This window comes from Cygnus atratus, chromosome 16, assembly GCF_013377495.2.
Source record: "Cygnus atratus isolate AKBS03 ecotype Queensland, Australia chromosome 16, CAtr_DNAZoo_HiC_assembly, whole genome shotgun sequence".
Classification (NCBI taxonomy): Eukaryota; Metazoa; Chordata; class Aves; order Anseriformes; family Anatidae; genus Cygnus; species Cygnus atratus.
This window is the reverse complement of record NC_066377.1, coordinates 8,366,593-8,386,555: the sequence shown is the minus strand read 5'-3', so window position 1 is coordinate 8,386,555 and position 19,963 is coordinate 8,366,593. Positions and strand designations below refer to the sequence as shown.

Here is a 19,963-nt window from a genome sequence, read left to right as displayed (position 1 = left end):
ACGAAGGATGGGAAGACCAGAATTAGCCTAGACGCTGTCTGACAGCAAACTATACTTAAGAATTAACAATATCCTCTGTAGTAATTACAACTTGTCTTGGCTTGAGTGATAGCTGCAATTTCTTTGCCTTTGGCGTGTCAAGATCAACTGTACAAAACATTACCGACTTAAAAGTGATTCAGTACTGGATTGTTTTTAATATTACTGATTACCAGCTGAGACTTAAGAACTGACTAGACACTCACACCTTGCCTCAACCGCAAGGAGCTGTTTGAACTCCTGACAGCAGTCTGCACACAGCGTGCAAGAGGATGCCTCACACTGAATTCCCTTCCACCAGTTTTATGTGCTGGGAAAAAACGTAATTTCAAAGGTTTGTTGACATAACTAGATCAATCTACGCGCTTTCTTTCTGCCTGTATATGCAAAATTCTGTAAATGAAAAATCTTTTTCTTCAGATTGTAAAATGTAAATGGTCTCCCCATGATGTAGGTTTGTCAGTCCCCTAACAAGGAAATTAAGTAGGCCTTTATATGAAAAAAAATGATTTCCTGTCAGTATAAAGCCAATAAACCAGGCCACGAAACCAACCATTCAGACATGTTACCAGATCCCACAATATTAGACGTAGTTAAAATGAAAAACTCCTCCGACAACTCTGCAGCCAGGATGGACTTCAACGCATCCAGAGAGCAAGAGTTCAAACCTCTATCCCACTCCTCCAGATACTCTCTATGTAACCTGTAAATACCTTCCACGTAACCCGTGCACACATCCTCGAACTCAGCCGCACCTCCTGCACCAAGCTGCCAGGCACCTGAGGCATCGCCCCCTGCCTTCAGGGCGGCTGGGACCTGGCAGCTCCTCACAGACGGCAGAAGGAATCGCAGAGTGGTTTGGGCTGGAAGGGACCTTAAAGATCATTAAATTCTGCAATTAATTAATTAATGATTAATACCCCAGCATGGGCAGGGGCACCTCCCGCTCCAGAGGGCGCTCCACAGCCTGAGGCCAGGCCGGGCGCAGCACGGGGGCTGAGGAGGAGGAGGAGGAAGAGGAAGGGGGGCGAAGCGCTGCTCTCCAGCCACCACAGCCCTGTGTTTACACACAAGACCCAGCTCCTCCAGACCAAAGGTTACCAAGACACATCCCACGCCCGCTCCCTGAGTTGTTTTTTTTTTTAAAAAAACCCTCCCGTGCCTCCCTATCGTGTCCCACCCGCCCCCTCCCCTCAGCGGGGTGCCGCCCGCCATCTTGGAACCCCGCCGAGCTCCGCCGCAGGTGCGCGCCCCCGCGCCCCCCTCCCTCACTGCGCATGCCCGCGAGCGGCAGGTGCGCGGCCCCGCGCCCCCCTCCCTCACTACGCATGCCCGCGAGCGGCAGGTGCGCGGCCCCGCCCGGCTGCGCAGGCGCGGTGGCGGCTCGGCGCCGCGGCCCCGCCCCCCCCGCGGCTGGCAGGTGCGGGCGGCCGCCAGGCCCCGCCTCGGCCCCGCTGTGAGGGCGGCGGGAGGCGGAGGGCGGAGGGCGCCGGGGGCGGGCGGGTTTGGGCCTCGCTCCCCGCCTCGATCCCTCCCTTGTCGCCTCGATCCCTTCCCCAGCGCTCCTAGGAGGCCCCCCGGAGCCGAGTAAGGGGACGAGGCTGAGGTGCGGCCCCTCCCGGCGGCATGAACCGGCCTCACCGCGGGGCCGCGGGCAGCCGGGGCCTGGGCACGATGGAGGTGAAGAGCAAGGTGGGTGCCGCGGGCGCTCTGTGGGCTCACCTGGATCCGGCTCCCTGAGGGCCCGGGGCGCTGTGGGGGCGTCCGTGGTCCTCGGGGGGGGAGAAAAAAGGGCTTGGGGATCTGGGGGGGATGTTGGGCTCCCAGTGCTGCACAGGAGGGGAAGGAGGTGGAGGGGGAGAATGTAGGGGTGTCTGAGTGGAAAGAGGGGTCTTAGGTGGAAAACCCAAACCTCTTCTTCGTCCAAACCAGGAAAGAAATATTTATTTATTTATTTATTTAACTTAATGGTTCTGCATTTCTATACTTTGGTGGTGGTGGTGTTTTGTTTTTGTTTACTTTTTTTTTTTTTTTTAAAGTAGAGCATATTCTTATAGCTCGCCCTACTCGGTAGAGTAGCTACCTGGCTACGTTACCTTACCACAGCACTTGCCTTCTTTTATAAACTCCTCGAGGACTTTACACTGGGAGTTACTTTATCGAGCCCATATCTATCTTATGGCTAATACCAACAGTTTCTTGCTGTCAGAGCTTCGCACAGTTCTGTAAATCATCTCTCATCAGTATCTCTGCATCCGTTCTTCCAATTGTTAACTTTTATGTGCTACTGAGCCATAGTCTTATTGGGGTTCTTAGGCTTCTTTAGGGTTCTGAAACATTTTATTCTTTGTTTTCGTTTGTATGGATAATGTTTCTTTGATTTATCGTTTTGCCATTACTTGTAAACTAAAATTTACAGCAGTAAAGGTGTTGGATCCTAGACATCATAAGTGGTGTCAAGCTGTTAAAAACTGTATATATAACTTGAGATTAAAAACCCTTTTCCATTGTCTGTGCCCACCTCTACAGGAATGTGTTTTCTTCTATCAGTAAAACACGTCTCTTGTATCTCTGTTTTTTTTCTAAACTAGTCTCCAGTCTGTTTGCCTGTGTTGTGTCCTGTCATTTCCTACAAATCAGGTATCACGGCTGCACTGTGGGTGAAGCAGCTAGGACTTGGGTGTCTTTTTCTTTTTTTTAAGATTAATATGGCAAGTGCTGAAACTTCTACTAGAAAATGTGTGGTTGGCTTCTTCAGCTTGCGTTGGTGGTAATGATTTTTTAAAGTGTTGTTAACTTAACCTTCATGCGGACAAAGTCAAAACACAGAGGAATACCTGGCAGCCACGCTTCCAAATACTAGTTAAACATAGCTGTTGCTGTGGGATATTTCTTGCCTTAGCCCAAATCACTATGTTTGATGTTCCCCTCATCATGTGCTTTTCTTGATTTAAAATGTATCTGGCGATCAGCTGTGTGATGCACCCTTTGGTATTCATAGAGAAGTGCTGAAGTTCTAATGAGTAGGGACTGTCTCTTAAGTGCATATTATAAAGCAGGTTTCAAGGCATTCCTCGAACTACTTGTCGCTAATGCATTATTTAAAATCACCTTGATTTAATGTAGCATAGTAGTCATCTTCCTTCTATGAAAATAAGAAATTCTGAAAAGAAAGGTTCTGTGGGAGGTGGAGGGGAGCATTACTGCCTGGCTTTGAAGGCTGTGATGCACAGCTCCTTATTTAGGTACTCCAAATCAATAATCGTGCCCTTACTGACAGATGTCAGCACAGCCCAACTGTACTTGTTGTTACATGAGCAAAATTATTTTGGTAGTCTAGCTTACTCAGTTTGGGTAACTGGTCGGAGCTAGCCCTGGGAAGCCCCATAGTATATTTACTCTGGCTAACCCTTTCTCTAATCATAGACAAGTTTTATACCCCCTATTAGAGTTTCTGGTGATGGTATGAAAGCCCCCAGATAAACCTCTAGATCCTGAGACAGAAAGTTCAGGTCCCTGTCCTGCCCCCCCCCCCCCCCCCCCCCCCCCCCCCCCCCCCCCCTTACGACTTGGAACAGTATATTTTTCAGAATGAAATCTAATACTGATAAGACAAAGACGGATACAGTAGCTCTAAGTTTTGCTCTGTCACTGTTGCTGGAGACCACTAATAGTATAGCAGCAGTGTGCTGTGTTATAGAGGACTTAAAGATTCCTCTCAGAAGCTAGTCTTACTTACGTCCTCTAGTAATTTCTTAGTAAGTTGACATAGCTTGTTTTCCCAGATGAGTTACCACGTAACAGCAGGTATTTGTAACCAGCTCCAGTAGCAGGAAGCTTTCCTTTCTTAAATTAGTCTCTTTGAATCTTTTGTCTCCTTTAAACTTCTTACAAGTTGTTAATTTTTGCTGGTGCGTTTTTTTTTAATGGAATGGAGTGCAACATTTGATATAAAACGAAAACAATTCAGAGGGATAAAATAAACTGCCCATGAAATTGCATGGTTTTACTTTTGTGTTTATCTGCTTTATAATAGCGTTGAGCATATGGCAAGCCCTGTTAGGAAGTAATAGCCAGATGATTTGTTTCTTAGTGTTTGCACCAACTTCATATAAAATCACGTGGAAAATTAAAATCCCAAGTTTGAAAAGCCAGTCCTTTGTCTGCCTCCTGCAGACTTAACACTTCCTTCAAGTTGAGAGGTTTGTTGGCTTTTTTAACTTAATTGTATTTAAACTACATAGTTTGTCAAAGCCAAGCAAATGGAATTTGGTGCGATGCCTGGAGAGTTTCTGTAGTGTTCATACTTGAAATAGCTGAAGCAAGATTAAATAGGAACATGAGACAAATTCTTTCACCGACGTCATAAGTGAGCGTGCTGCCTCTGACGTGGAGGGAGGGCCTCCTGCAGGCGGCTGTTTGCTTTTTGGTAAGCACACATGAATCATTCTCCTGACTTAATGTTCCTATCATTGGAGTGTTTCTAGGAGAGGAATGCTTATAGCTAATAGATTCCTTTATCTGCACCTTTTGGAGGAAGGTGAGGTGTTGGGAAGGGCAGGGTGTTTTGCTGTGTTGTGTTGGGGTTAGCACATTAACACCCCATTAACATCAGGGTCTTTATCTCCTTGTTTTCATTTCTTTGTATGTGTGAACTCTTAAGCCTTTATTCTCCTGAAGGTTGTAATCAAATGTGAGGTAGGGTTGGTCTGGGTCTGGAAGCCTGGTATTTTTTGTGCACCCTCACATCTACTGCGGGTAGCACATACCTGACACTGAAGCTCAGACTTCAGTCAGTATTTTGTTCCATGTGCCCTTGTGCTCTGCTCACAATTAAGCTTAAAGCATTGTTAGCATTAGTTTTTAAAAACTTATATCTTACTTAGGGGAGTAAAGTTTTAGTGGAATAGGGAGCTGGGTTATTTTGGGTGTTTGTGTTTTTGTTGGATGATCACAATGACTAAATGCACATGCAACCCCTGAAAGTACAGTGCCACTGATGAAGTGTGTGGGATTTTGTGTATTGTCTGCACCTCATCTGTTTTAAACCTTGGATACAGGTACATTTTAAATGTCTGTGCAATCAAGCTTTGAGTCTTGATGGCAGAGGCAAATCTTTTGAATGCTTTTAAGGCGGGTAGTGGTTGGATTCCCCCTTGATTTCTTTCCAAGCAACAGCAGAATTGCCTTAAGACCATATCACTAAAGCTTTACTGCACATAGTTTGTGCTGAAAGTCAGGAGCCCTTCTTTACATCCTTCAGGTCAAAGCGGCTTTTTGTTTGTGGTCTGAACAGCTAGGAATATGAACACTACTAAGTCTTGTAAGCGTTAACCAGAGACATATATCAAACTATGCATGCCATTCTAATGTGCTCAGAAACTTCCTTGAAAAACGTCAGGTAGTCACATACCACAGAAAGTCAATCACACTGGTTTTTGAGACACCAATAAACATCAGTGCTGGGTATCAGTTCCCTCCCTTACCCAGAGCATGGCTGTTTCATAAGCACGTGAGAATTTGCTGTTATTCTTGCACTGGTTTGTCACCTTAATGCTAACTTCCCATATTAGCAAATGCTTCGACATAAACAGCAGTGAAAGCAGCTTATGATAACTTTGAAAAAAACAATGTTAATGGACCTTTGTACTCCCCTTCAAAATTATTGGCTATAGTTTCATTTACTTTTTTAATTAAAAAACATACTTTTGCTCGAGTATATGTTAGGTTTCCGTACGAATAAAGATATATTTTGTTGTAGTTTGGAGCAGAGTTTCGACGGTTTTCTCTGGAGAGGTCCAAACCTGGGAAGTTTGAGGAGTTCTATGGATTACTGCAGCACGTGCACAAGATACCCAATGTTGATGTTCTAGTGGGATATACAGACGTTCACGGAGACCTGCTGCCTATCAATAATGACGACAACTATCATAAAGCAGTTTCCACAGCCAATCCTCTGCTCAGGATTTTCATTCAGAGAAAAGGTAAGCACACTTGAAGCAGGTGAATCATTTGTTTGCAGTACCGTGCTGCAGTAACAGTATGACGTTTGGAGGAAATGCCCTATTCTACAATGTTGAATTCCATAACTATAGATCATGAAATTTATTTACAACTCTTCTGTCTTGCAAGAGCTTCTTCCTCAGGCAATCTATTTATGCTTAGTGCTTTTTGCTTGTATTTAGTTTGGTTGGATAAAATCAAGTTAAATCTCTAGCAAATGCTTCTGTCTGCTTTCATTTAAGTAAATGAAAATAAACTTTCAGCTCAGTATTTCTAGGGTTTTATGCTCCATATGTTAGATGCGTTTCATTTAAAATTCCAACCTTGATCAGACAAGGGGAGAGGCCATTACAGCATGGAAAAGAATCTAGAAGGTCTTACTACATGAAGTATTAAGTATCAGTATAAAGGTTAACTTTTAATATGCCATTTTTATCACACTTTCCTAATAAAAAGAAGCTTTCAAAATGACAAATTGATTGTGCAAACTTCACAAATGTAAATGCCACTTAGTTTGTCAACTTGCTTTTTAAAAATAGCATCTTTTCTAGGTACAAGTTCTGTTTGTCTTTTTCGGTGTCTGCTTTCATTTTGGTCTGGAGGCAGAAATCAATTTTGAAGTTGTATTTGTTCTTGTCTAGCAGAATATATCCAGTATAAGGAACTGAAGAAGAGGGGGGGATCTAATGATGCGACTTGAAATTGTTTTACTCCAGAGAAGCCAAGAAAACTTAATTTCTGCATTTGTTGGTTTTCTACCTACTTGCATACAGGGGTGTGTGTGGATGCATGTATGTGCAAAAGTATGTATGTGAACACGTGCATGCGCAATTCCTGTCATAAGACAGTCAACTGACTTGTTCCTTAGCTATTCTGTAAAGATATGCGCTGTTCCTGGCTGTTGCTTGTTGGCAGACATATTTTTCTTAGAAAATACTAGGCTATCAGAAGCTTTTATTGGCTTTCCCACTCCAAAAAATGAACAAGCTCCACAACAAGCAGCCTGACACAAAAACAATATTCAAAACTAGTGTGGCTGCTTGCCAGCTGCTGTGTTTCTGACAATGTATTTGTCTTGTTGAGTGTGGTATAGCAAGGACTATATGCTTTCATCCCTGAATTGCCAAGGGGACAAATTATTTGCTTTAATAGAATGGTGATGTAGAAGAGGTCTGTGATTCCATTTAATCTCTTACAGTAGCCATATGACGAAAACAGATAAGCTACTTTGTCAGACTGGGATTATTGAGGTTACATTTTAACACCATATGTTTTTAAATTGTTACTGGCGTTAAACTCTTAATGCCAATTCTTACTAGTGTAGCATCTGTAACACTTCATTCTTTGTATCTTTATTTAAAGAATGATGGATTATTTCTTAGAATTCTGCAAGAAACTGAGAATAGAATTGATATAATGCACAGAACTTGAAATAAGATTAACCCACATAAGTTTATCATGACGGGAATTGATTGGCAAGAAAAGCCAAATAGAAAGTAGTAGCTGTCATCACCTTCCCTTTGGCACTAGCCTTCTGGCTGTAGAGTTCATGGAAATAAAGAACCTGGTGAGTCCAGTACTTCCAGCGCTGTACTTTGTTCTGAGTTATTTGTGACCACTTTGATCACTTCTCTTGATTAAATTGAGGTTTAACATCATTGTCTTACAGAACAGGGGTCTATAGGATGGAGAATGTGGAAATAATTTGGTTCAGTGTTTTATTTCTGATAAGTTATGTAACTAATGCTGAGCTGCATGAATTTGAGCTACATGTGCAGCAGTCTTACTGTTAAGGTGTGAGTAATTCATCTGACTGCACGGCTTCTTATTGACTGTATGTCTAAATCTGAGAATCAAATGCTTAAACAAACATTTCCTATTAGTGGGGCTGCTCTGATCTGTGCTGTTCTGAAACTACAGCGATAAACAACTCAAGTTTGTTTTCTTCTTGTCGTGGTTTTTCATATACTATATAAAATCAGCTGAAGGGTTCTCTATGGGCTTTCTATTGAAAAACTGTCCTCTTTTTGTATGCCCAGCAAGAATATTTGGGAATTTAAGGTCTTTGGCAAAAACTCACTGGGGAAGGTGGCAGCAGTGTGGGGGAGAAAGTTTGTGTTGTATTAAGATATGAAATTTTATTACATTATTTTACTGGTCTAGAAGAATGCATTATTTTTTGAAAGCTGGTGTAAGATACATGCAAACTGCAATAAAATCCAGGATAAATAGCGTTAGTCTGCATCCAAAGAATGCTTTAAGGGGTTGAAGTGAGAGCAACAGGGTGCTTTTGCAACGTTACTATGCAACAATTGTGGTAATGCATGTCTAACCTAGAAATTTTGTCTAATAATCACTTCTGGCTCCTAATTTAGGAGAACTGGAAAGCTGTCTGTCCTAAGCATGTGTATGCTAGTTAATGTGGTAAGAAACCTGGAGATCCTCTAATGAAATTATTCACCCTCTCAAATTTTTCTAACCATAAGTACATTTCTGTAAAATATTTATTTTTCAGTGTTAGGTCTAAATTAGAGCTTGATATTGCACAAGTTCAGAATGGCTATCTGTTTGCAGAAGATAGTTGCCTATTGGAGTTTTTTCAGCAGTTTAAGAGATTAACAGGTACTGTTGACATCTGGAATTTAAATGTTAGACTGATGTATCATGATTAAATCCAGATGCATGGGAGTCGCTCTGTCTGTGAGAAAAATCTTACTGGAGATAAAATCATAGAGGGGAGACAGTCCCCACAGGCACTAAAGGGCAATTTGACGTGGGGGATTTTGCATTATGAATAGATAAATAATATAGACAATAAATCAGACGATGTATTTCACTAACATCCATAAAACTCACTTGTAAGAACAGTAAATTACAATATCAGTTCTGCACTGTACATTGATTTATAGAGTAAAAAGTAGGTTCTTTAGTTAATTCACTTCTACTTCTTGAAGTAGACTTTTTTTGCTGTGAGAAAGCTTTGTTTCGGTGAAAAGACAAGTTAGCTTTTTAAAGAACAGTGGGGAAGATCCCAGCTGTATCGTGTCCTTTTCCTGAAAATACTGGTTTGTTATAACTTGTCACTAGATAAGACATGATTTGTTAGACCTTATTTAAAAATGGTAAACTGCATTCATACTCCAGTGTAGTAAGGATTTGGGGTTTATGTAAAGTTACCCCTCAAGAATTACATTTGCATTGGCTTGCAAGCAGATCAGAAAAACACTGTAAATATGACTTGAACTATGTTAAATTGAAACCAGATTTGGCACTTGCTGGTTGTTTTAAATTTCATGTAGTAGGCATATACAGATTGGTGCCACCTTGAGTTTCAAGCTAACAAAAAAATCACTCCTATGCTATGTGGACGTTCTTCTTAACATTATCTGTAGTTAACACCTTGTCCTTTGGCTTTATGCCGAAATAGTTTTCACTGCAGCTTTAAACTGATTAGCTAGGTGCCAGAACAAAGATGCCTTTGTACTTGAGAATATTGCTTTAGAAAAGTTGTTTAGCAGTGGAGAAGTTAAACAGTCATGCTGTTTGGATGAGATATGGAGAGATGAGTTTTCTTCATCAACCTTTCACTATCCCCCCAGCCCTCCCTCCAAATTATGCAATTTTAACTGTGTATCCTAAGGTTTGTACTAGTTTTGAATCATTAGACTGTTAAGTCTAGTTGTGATGCAAAAAAACAAGAACCCTCTGCTTTACAGTTTCTTAAATGTTTTGATGTACATAGCTTGCAATTTTGGGATGCTATTTCACTTCAGCAAAGTGCCATTTAACTTGAAGGATGTCTCAAAGCAAAAGTACCAGCTCAGTGTTAAGATTTCTGGTAGTGTGTTTGTCCCGTAACAGCCTTTAGAAGATCGTATCTCTTTCAATAAATACATTTCTGTTCTTAGTTTCAGAAGCACTTTTGAGTCTGATGTTAGTTCTTACAGATATACTTACATAAGATTTCTTTCAAAGCCAGTCCTTTTGCTGCTACACTTCATGATTCTCAAATATGAGAAACTTGGTTTGGACAAAAATGTTAGTCCTTATCAGCTGATAGTCATGGAAAGCCACACCAGCTGATGACTTTTATGTGCTCCAAAATTGTCCTGGCCAGGGAAGGAAGCTGTGAAAAGCCATGTGAATGGTTCTAGAGCTTACTGTTGGGTAGAGCACAGAAACTGACTGTGATCACTTGCAAGAGCCAGTAAATCTTCTGGGATGTACGCAATGCCTGTATGTTTGTATAGCTAGCACATTCCAAACCTACCGTGTCGGCCTGGCAGCGGCAGGAGGGGGATCACGGTATGTGGCCTGCCATGAAGCTGGAGGAGCTTTACCAGCCCGCTGCGGGAAGCTGGGAACTTCGATACGGTACACGCTCTGTCGAATCTGATGTATAAAATCGCCATGTACTTTGAATCTTTGATGAGAGTCTGAATGTGTGCACTTCGAATTGAAGGAGGAAAAACAAAGTGAACACCTTTTAGTGTTGCAATACTTGATACGGAAGAGGAGTTGTAAGGAAATCAATACCTATGATGTTTTGATACTGTTTCCAAAGCAATGCCTGTACTAAAGCCAGTAGAAACCTAGTGCTTCGCTGGTACCAGTATTAATTGGTACCTACATACTAGTTTTGCTTTCGTCAGCGCTTTATGCTCTAACCCAAAATGTTTTGCATGTACAATTTTACTTTTTTTTGATGAGCTTACTCTAATAAAAAAATATGGCCTAAGGTCTGAGCAATATGGAATTAATCAATCAAAACGCATCCAACTTAGTCAATGGCTTTATGGAGAACTTCCAAAAGAAATAGTTATTTTGGAGTAACGCAGCACTAGATATCTAGAAATCTGTGTCAATGCAAACCAAAAAGAAGCAAAGCTTTTGAAATGAGGCAAAGCAACGTGTCTTGTCCATGCAATGTCTCTCTGGTACTTGGAATATTTTTTCACTAGTCTTGCTGAATTTGCCACTGCTTGTGCAGCATTAAAACCAGAGCTTTAGAGCATCAAAAATCATAGTACTTAATCATGGACTGCATGGGAGTTTTTACATAGTTTTTGAAATCACTACAATGCATACCGGCTGCTGGTGGGGGAAGGAGAAATCGTGACCTAAAAATTAACCTTTGCACTCATTAACGTTGGTACTGAATTCTGATATTCAGGTCACCATTATCTATTGTTTGTCTGATAATCTTTACCTGTATTATCACTTCCTTTCTGTACTTGTGCATTACTCTGTATTTAACACTAAAAGATCTTTAAAGCAAAACCCTTCTGTCTAATGTTATTTCACAATTGTCCTTGTTTTGTAAGCAGCTGTAGTTCCAAATAAAGTAAAGCTATTGCAACTCATTGAATTGCAAAAATCCTCACAATGTAATGACCAGATGTCTAAGTTGAAACTGGTTTGATGGGTTGTCAGTAGATAAGGACAAAGCTTCTACTCATACTTTTTACTTTGATCATAAATTTAAAGCAAAGATTAAAAGAATTGCTCCACATTGTATGAAGAAAATCAACATATTAGTTTTCAGCTATGGAGTGCAGGATTTTTAATGGCTGATCTTCGGTCAGATATTCCAAAATGCATTTTACACAGGAAATGGGAAGTTTGCATTTGGAGAAGAGTTTTCCACTTCAGACATAGTCCACCTGTTACATGCTTTGGTTTGTGAGTTTGTTTTTGTGTGTTTGGTTGTTTTAAACAGAGACTCTCTTCCAACACAAAACTGACTTAACACTCTCAAGCATATGAAGAACAAGTTTTAAGCTATTCCTGAAGTCTTCTTGCTTGGTGTTAGATCCATTATTATTTTAATTTAGTCTTTTTTAATACTTTTTTCTACTGAAATATTCTGCTGAAGAACAGCAGTAATTCCATGCTTTCCTGAGAGAACCTTTTGGGTTCCTAAATAAACTAAAATTTATTTCTTGTATTCACAGTCATCTAATTTAACATGCTCAAGTGTAGCTGGTGCAGGTAGATTCTTCTATTTGCTTTTACCTTCTTATTCTTCCTTGTGAGACTCTTGATTAGCTTTGTTATTACATGTGCAGATCCTAAGGCAGGGAAACAGATTTCACAGAAGCTGAGTGTGTGAAGTGGGAGAGAAGCCAACATATACTTGTATGTGTGAAGTAAGAACATCGTGGGCTGTCTGTAGTAAATTAACATGTGGAACAGTCTTAGTATTGCCTTTCTTCATTTAGCAGTTTTTACAGAAGCAGTGGTCTGGATGACAAGGTGGTCAAATGTAAGGAAGAACAGAAGTAAAAATTACTATGTGAGGCATCCGTGTCATCTGAAAGTAGCTGAGATATACTCAGGAGTCACTTCTGAGACTAACGGAGCAGAAGCTTCTTCAGCAGTTGCTCCTGTTTGTGATAAACAACTTTATCTGTAAACTTTAGTTTGATACAGAAGATGTTCAGTCTTTAGTAGACAGCTTCGCATATTCAGATGTGATTTGTTTCTTAAACTAAAAATTTTCATATATATTTATAATTTAGGCCCTCTTCAGGACATTCTTTGAACAGTTGATGAACTACTACTCTTCTGTACACACAAAATGAGTTTATAATCACTTTATTGGTGGGCTAACTTAAATTGTTTTTTTCTTTTGAATTCTGTATTTTAGAATTCTAAGTCCACGGTTGTCTTAGATGAATCACATTTTCAAAAAAAAAAACCCTCATTTTCAGTAGCCTTGATGTCGGGGAAGGAAAGGGTTAGTATTGCAAGTTGGAATAGTATTACATTATTGCTTTGGAACTACTTCCTCTGTTCTTTTTTGGTTAAGCCATCTGAAGTGAAAGTCCAAGTGCAGCTGGTACATGCACATATATCTTCATCTTAGTTTGGAGGGGGAAGTCTTCTGGTTTACAGACTCATGCTGTACTTCATCAACAATTGAACAGTTCTCCTGAAATTTCACACTAGGATAGCATTCCCATAGTTATTTCAATTCACAGATTAAAATGTAAAGCTATTCTTTTATTTCCGTGGCTGTACTGGTGGCATCATAATGTGATGTTACAAAGAAATCTTCCATTCTGAGTCCCAGGGTTAGTGCAAACTACTTCTGCTTGATTTTAATCCACTGCAGAAAAGCCTATGCAACATCACAGCAATACCAGTGTAGATCCAAGGGAATTTGGATCTGAATGCATTTCAGTTCATTATTTTTGGAGTATACTTAATGGAAGCTTCCTTTGGCACATAGGTATTTTGGACATCAGAATTATTTCTGCAAAACCTATTTTTTCCTATTAGAGATATTTGACTTGCATGTGTTTTTTAAAAAAAAAAAAAAATCTAAGCCACTTGTACACTTCCGTACCAAATCATGGCAGCATTGTTTGTATGAACAATCTTGCTTGAAATAAGTGTGTGTAAGGTCTCTTTGTTTCTGCTCCGCAGCCATTTTACCTACGTTGTGTAGGGGGGCAGGGAAAGGAGCGCAGAATGGAATAAGCTTTCTGGAGTTTGAATCCAGGTCACTTGGCCAGCTTCCAGGAGCTAGGCAATAATAGGCACACTGGCTGCTTTCCCTTTTTCATTCTTTCTTTTCCAATGATCTGAAACTCGAGGAGCAAAAACTAGCAAGTGGAATTACTCTGAATAAAATTAAAGCGTTTCTAGGAATGTACTCATTCTTTCCATTCTAACCTTCCTCGAGCAGCTAGAATATAATTCTTTGTCTCTACTGCTGTTGACTTGCTTTAAATTTTTTGGGTACTGTTTTTCCTTTGGTAGTAGGAAACAGAAACCATTACAAATCTTGATGAATCCCGTAACATTAAAGCTTTTGTTTCAAGTATAGAGAGATGTTTCTACTATAACCACAAGCCAGAAACCTTCTAGACTGGGCATTTCATTCTGTTAACCTAAAACATGATAGCAATGCTATGTGGACCACATATAAAGTGATCTAATCATCCATGTGCTATGTCTTACAGAAGATGCAGACTACAGTGCCTTTGGTACCGATACTATGACAAGGAAGAAAAATGTCTTATCAAATGTGTTACGTCCGGATAATCACAAGAAGAAACCACACATTGTCATTAGCATGCCGCAAGACTTCAGACCGGTGTCTTCTATTATAGACGTAGATATTCTTCCAGAAACCCATCGCAGGGTACGGCTTTACAAGTACGGAACTGACAAACCCCTGGGATTCTATATACGAGATGGCTCTAGTGTCAGAGTAACGCCCCATGGATTAGAGAAAGTTCCGGGGATTTTCATATCCAGGCTTGTCCCTGGAGGTCTGGCTCAAAGCACAGGCTTGCTGGCTGTCAATGATGAAGTACTGGAGGTGAATGGAATAGAAGTTTCAGGAAAAAGCCTTGATCAGGTTACAGACATGATGATTGCAAACAGCCGTAATTTGATCATTACAGTAAGACCAGCAAACCAGAGAAATAACGTTGTGAGGAACAGTCGGACTTCTGGCAGCTCTGGTCAGTCTACTGAATCTAGCCTTCCAAGTAGCACACCAAATATTTTAGCAAATTTCTTGCAAGGAGAAGAAGAGAGCGATGAAGAGGACATTGTTATTGAAGACAGTGGTGAGCCACAGCAGATTCCAAAAGCTGCACCTACCAACGAAAGCATAGAATCGTTGACGCAAATTGAACTCCTTCATGAGTCAACACAAAACGGCTTCCTTCCTTCCAGAGAGATGAACTTGAATCATTCAGCAGGCAGCATTAGCATGGAATATGAAGTACAAGATCCAGATCATAAATCATTAGAAGATGGAACTATAATAACGCTATGAAATTACATTGGTGTACTTTGTACTTAGCAAGGATGCCATACATGTTTTGATTTGGTTTAATATGTAATATGTTTTATACCTCTCCATCTACTGAGCACTGCAGTTAGATTAAAAGGAGAAAAAAAGTAAATATACGAGACATTCAAAATGATGTAAGTTGACTAACTTCAGTTAATTCTGCACTTCCATGTAAATACTTCACAAAGATAAAGTTAGTTGATAACTGACTGAAATTGGATGAGGAAAATTTAAACTGAAAATGAAGGATAGCTAAGAGATGGCTGTGAGCTTTCTTTTAAAGGTACTTGATTTTTTTTTATGTGAAATACTACTGGTTCTATAGAAGCAAACTTCCATTATTGTTTGAGGTCGATTATCTAATGTGCTGTGGTTTCATGTTCAACTGAAGTGCTGCTTACGTACGGTGGTGGTGCTGCTTTAGCCACTTCATTCCTGTTCTGGTCTGCTGTTTTGCTGGTAGAGCTGTTTGTGTGGCTCTGCGTACGAGGAAACAGAAAAATAACCAGAAGGTGGGGTGGGAAGAGATTATTGGTTGGTCAAACTCCCTGATAGTGGTAGGTGACAGGGGTCAGCACCCTGACAGCAGTCAGGGCTTGGAGGTGGGGGCTTCTAAAGTTGTGTCCCTTTGTAAGTGGATGTGCAACCACAGGCTCATTAGTCAGGCACCTTTACTGTTCTTAATTTGCCTTTTATGGCCACGTTAACTTACTTTTAATGACACTACGATTTTTGAACTCAAATGTGAAAGTCTTAATACTTCTGTATCTCAAAGACCTGTTCTCATTTTAGTTTGCAATATTTAAGGATATCATTGGATTTAGTTGCTAATCCCAGTAAGTTTTAAAGAAATCAGATGTAAACATAATGCTATGGAAATAACATACTATGTAATCTATGTTAAAAATCAGTCCTAGTAGAAGCTGTAAAGATTTCTACTAGCAAAAGTTTGTTGTAGTGTATCTAATCTATGTGAAAAGTCACTTTTTGCAAACCTAAATGATTCAGAGCAGCTTAAATTGACTTAAATTCCTGGATTAAAAAAAAAAAAAAAAAAAAGGCAGATTGAAGTCAGGATGAGGCTTTAATAGAACTTGAGCTGTGTGTTATTAAAACTGTTTGTTCTGATGAACTTGACCGTAGATACTGATCTTCCTGTGCACCACTGATTGGGTGTTTTGAATCTTACAAAGTTGCTGTATGTAAAGCAAAATACTGGTGACAAGTCCTGATTCTGCAAATGTACAAGCAAGCATGCACATAATCAGCTGCAAATTTACTAGGACAATTGTAAGGAAAGGTTTCTATCATACTCTCTCCCCATTTGGCATCTCCTGTTTCACCACTTGGCACTGTTCCCTACCTGACCCTATGTCGGGAACATAAGTTGTCGCAGGAAAATGAGATAGGAACAAATAGGGTTGAGGAGAAGGATGCATGGAGCTTCTCAGTAGGGATCCAGCAGTCTAGGCCAACCTCTGAGAGAGGTAGGATGTGACCAGTTCTTGTACTGTGCTTACCAGAGCCAGTACTTCAGGTTTTTGGAAGCGTGTTCTGCCCTGTGGGGAGATGTAATGAGCAGGAAAGGAGACCAATCCTGTTCTTTTTCCCCAGTCTATCTTGGGGAAACATCTACCTCTGGTAACTCTACTAACATGAGAGTAATGTTAAGGCATCTGTAAAAGGCTTCATAGCACATCAGAGGGTAAAACTCCGTTTGTTTAAGCTCTTTGTAATTATACAAACAAAATTGCTACAGGTATTAGTGATGTTTAATTTTAAATTAATAATCTCAAGTATTTTCAAGCCTTCAATAACATTGGAGTTCTAGTCTCATAGATGTCAAGGAAGGCTTTGTTAATGCCCCTTTTGATTTATGGAGAGTTGGCATAACAGACAATGGCACACATTGCAAATGCAGGTTAGGGTTGTTTTGTTGGATTGATTTATGGCTTCCTTAGTATGCATGTGGAGAGGCCCTGGAATGTTTTCGCACAAGACCAAGAATTTAAGCGTTTTACTTATATTGCTGATTATTAAAATGAAGTTACTACATCCACTTAGAGTGAAATGAGAAAAATAAATCGTTCTGCAATGTGTATATTTTATATATGCATATTTTCTGTCAGTGCTGCTCTACACTTCCTTTATTGAAGGAAGATTGTTTACTTTAAGATATCTTTTTTCCTTTATCAAAAGACTTTCCTGTATGAAATCATCAGCCGACGGTGACTTTCATTTATTATGCTAGTTTGCACTTCTGTGCCTTTTGTTTACTTGAATGTATTGTGAATTATCAAAGGAATAAAGGCACGTGGATGAGAAGAGAATGAGGTCCACAGATACAGAAGATGAACTGGTAGTGCACTTAATACAGGTGTAATGTTTTCATTTGGTGGAAATATATTCTGGGTCTACTGTGGTACTTTAGTATTTTGCAGCTTAGGTGCAAGGTGAGCTTACACAGGAGGGTTGAGTCTGAGACTGCTAATGTTACAAGGCAATTCATTGCTCAAGTACAAACACCCAAAGCGAGTGTGCTACCAAACTCTTGTGTTACCTAATTTGTGCTTTTAACAGATGCATGAATATTTTGGATATACATGCCAGTATTAAGGACTTGTAGAAATTTAACTAGGGTCCCACTATGAATTGCATGAGGATTCATCTCTTAGGACCTTTCCTGCAAACTGATTGATCTAAATACATGCGATAATATATTTTTTAACAAGTAATGTTCTGTTTTACAGAAATTCTATAACATATGTAGTAAAACTAAGCATTTGGGACTTGATTAAAAAATTAAAAATTAAACCTTAAATTTTTTTGTGTATTTACAGTTACAATGACAGACTGCACAGCATATAATCGCTTAATGCTGCAGTGACCATGAAACTTCTAAAGTTCTTCCATATCTTACTAATGCATATACTATGATGAAATACTTTCAAATTGTTACTTCAGGATGATCAATGGTTGATTATGAATGGCTAAATTTTATATATAAATGGTACTGGGGCTCAGTATAGGGTTTTGAAAATATGCTGATATCGCTAGCCTTTCATTCACTACCTCCTAAATTTTTAACATCTTTACAATTTTCTCCTTGGAAGAAAATGCTTAAAGGCTTGACTGTTTTTATACAGATTTTTATCTTTAGCTATATAAAAAAAAAATCCAGAAGTAATAGTGAGGTTGCTATGCATGACTGACAATATTAAGCTGCTATTAATGTTGATCTTTGTGTATTACGCATCATATATATGTAAATTGTATTTTCAATCCAGATTTTATAAATTAATTTATAAATATCCAAATTATTTCAAAAATGGAGTGGAAAACTAAAATTCCTTTGAGTAGTGTTGTATGTCGTGTACATGCATGGGGGAAGTTGTTCCTTTCTTGCGACTGGGAGGTTTAAGTGCACCTTAATAGGAAAGAATAAATTCTTCATAGAATTAAGATGCATTTACTTTGAAGTTCTGCTAAGGTACTGGATAAGTCAAGCCTAACTGTGAATCGTGTTTTTCCACAGCTGAATTAAATTTAGGACAATGTTCTCACAAGCTGTCTTTAACATGTGTATTTTTGTGAATATTATGTATTTTCTAATTAAATTTTCCTTGCAATGTGATTTTTACATGAATGAACTTGTTTAAAATGTCAAATATCAGTATTTTTCTTACAACTTCAATGTATAATGTACATTGGTATCTCACTGAATGAAGACTGATTTTATGAAATCAAGCTAGCTGTAGTAGTTGTATATTAGTCTTATATTTTTACAGACTGGAATAATAAACAGATATAGAAATGAAATATTTTTTTCTCAATTACTTTTAGACAGGTAAAAATGAGGAAGAATGCATCTTTTGCTTATTCTGAAGTGTGAATCTAGATGGGCTTCAGTTTTCTCTTGGGCAGCTAAATGGGTTCTGTTTTCATAGTAGTCGTAAATGTTTGCTTCCTCTGCTCCTTCCTCCCTTCCCCTGAAGCAAACCTGTACATGTGGAAAGCATGCAAGAGTTCAAGAAACTTGTCCTTCAGTTCTGTTGTCTGACCTGTGATGTGCTCATTCCTACAGTAGCTGCAAATAATCAATCTTGCATTGTATCACTTGCCTGAAGACTGCTTGTGGTAAAGTTTAGGACGTGAAACTGGGAGAATGTTCTTCATCCTCCTTCACCATTTGCTGCTGGCGATTTGGAGGCTTTCACTGTTAATGTAAGTATGTTATAACTGTTTTACAGTTTTTTAACTTGTAGTCAATCCACTTAGAAATATTTTCTCCGATATCTAATGCATTGGCAGCCCTTGTAAACATTTACCTAGCGACAAAACACTTGAGTTTCTTTAGCCCTTTTGTGTACAGCTTTTGTGCCTGCTGGTCTCAGGCCCAACCATATGACTTCTATCCTGTACCTTCCTTTATACGTGCATGACTGTATCGTCAGTTGTATGAAGAGTACTGGACATACTTGCCTATGAGGTAGCCATGGGAGGTGACAAAGTCTGCAAACAGTACTACTGTATCTTAATAGTGATATGCAGCTGAAAGAACCCAGTTACTTTATTGTGCATTTGATTTTGAATGCCTTTTGTCTGGATGAAACTTCCTTGTACAGAACCTGACAGCTCGCCCCTTTCTGAAAGGAATGCTGAAGTTAGCAGGATGTTCTTGAAACAGTGTCAGATTTAAAAATTCATCCTGTATGAAAATTCTGGTGTGGTAGCAATTATCTGCACTTTGGGATTTTCTTTCTGTGTAACAGAATTGAGTAGTAGGGGACTGGTCATCCTGAAAAATGATATAATTCAAAAGGCAATAAACCTGCGTGTAAATAGTTTTGTATGAGGAAATAAAATACCATCAGGTAGATTGAAAAAGTGCAATGAAACACAATTTCCACATCTTAGTAGCTTTGAGTTACTTGATTCATAGTGATTTTTTTCTCCCTAGAGGTCAAAAATATATGAAATTGTTTCATATAGTCTCAACATAAGGTGTGCTTTCACAGAATAAGTCTGGTGTTGACTTAAGCTCTGCAAATGTACTTCCTACAATGCTCTTTGGCTCACAACTGATGTTAAATGCAGGTACTACTT

At 39.5% G+C, this 19,963-nt stretch overlaps 1 protein-coding gene across 1 annotated transcript; it reads left to right on the top strand.

The window, feature by feature from the left end:
- Window positions 1–1,481: 1,481 nt before the first annotated feature.
- Window positions 1,482–18,687, top strand: PARD6B (par-6 family cell polarity regulator beta). The gene is made up of 3 exons (XM_035548059.2): window positions 1,482–1,731; window positions 5,801–6,023; window positions 14,013–18,687. Exons 1-3 carry the CDS (start codon window positions 1,666–1,668, stop codon window positions 14,837–14,839), a joined length of 1,116 nt encoding a protein of 371 aa, XP_035403952.1. The 5' UTR covers window positions 1,482–1,665; the 3' UTR covers window positions 14,840–18,687.
- The last annotated feature ends 1,276 nt before the right edge of the window (window positions 18,688–19,963 follow it).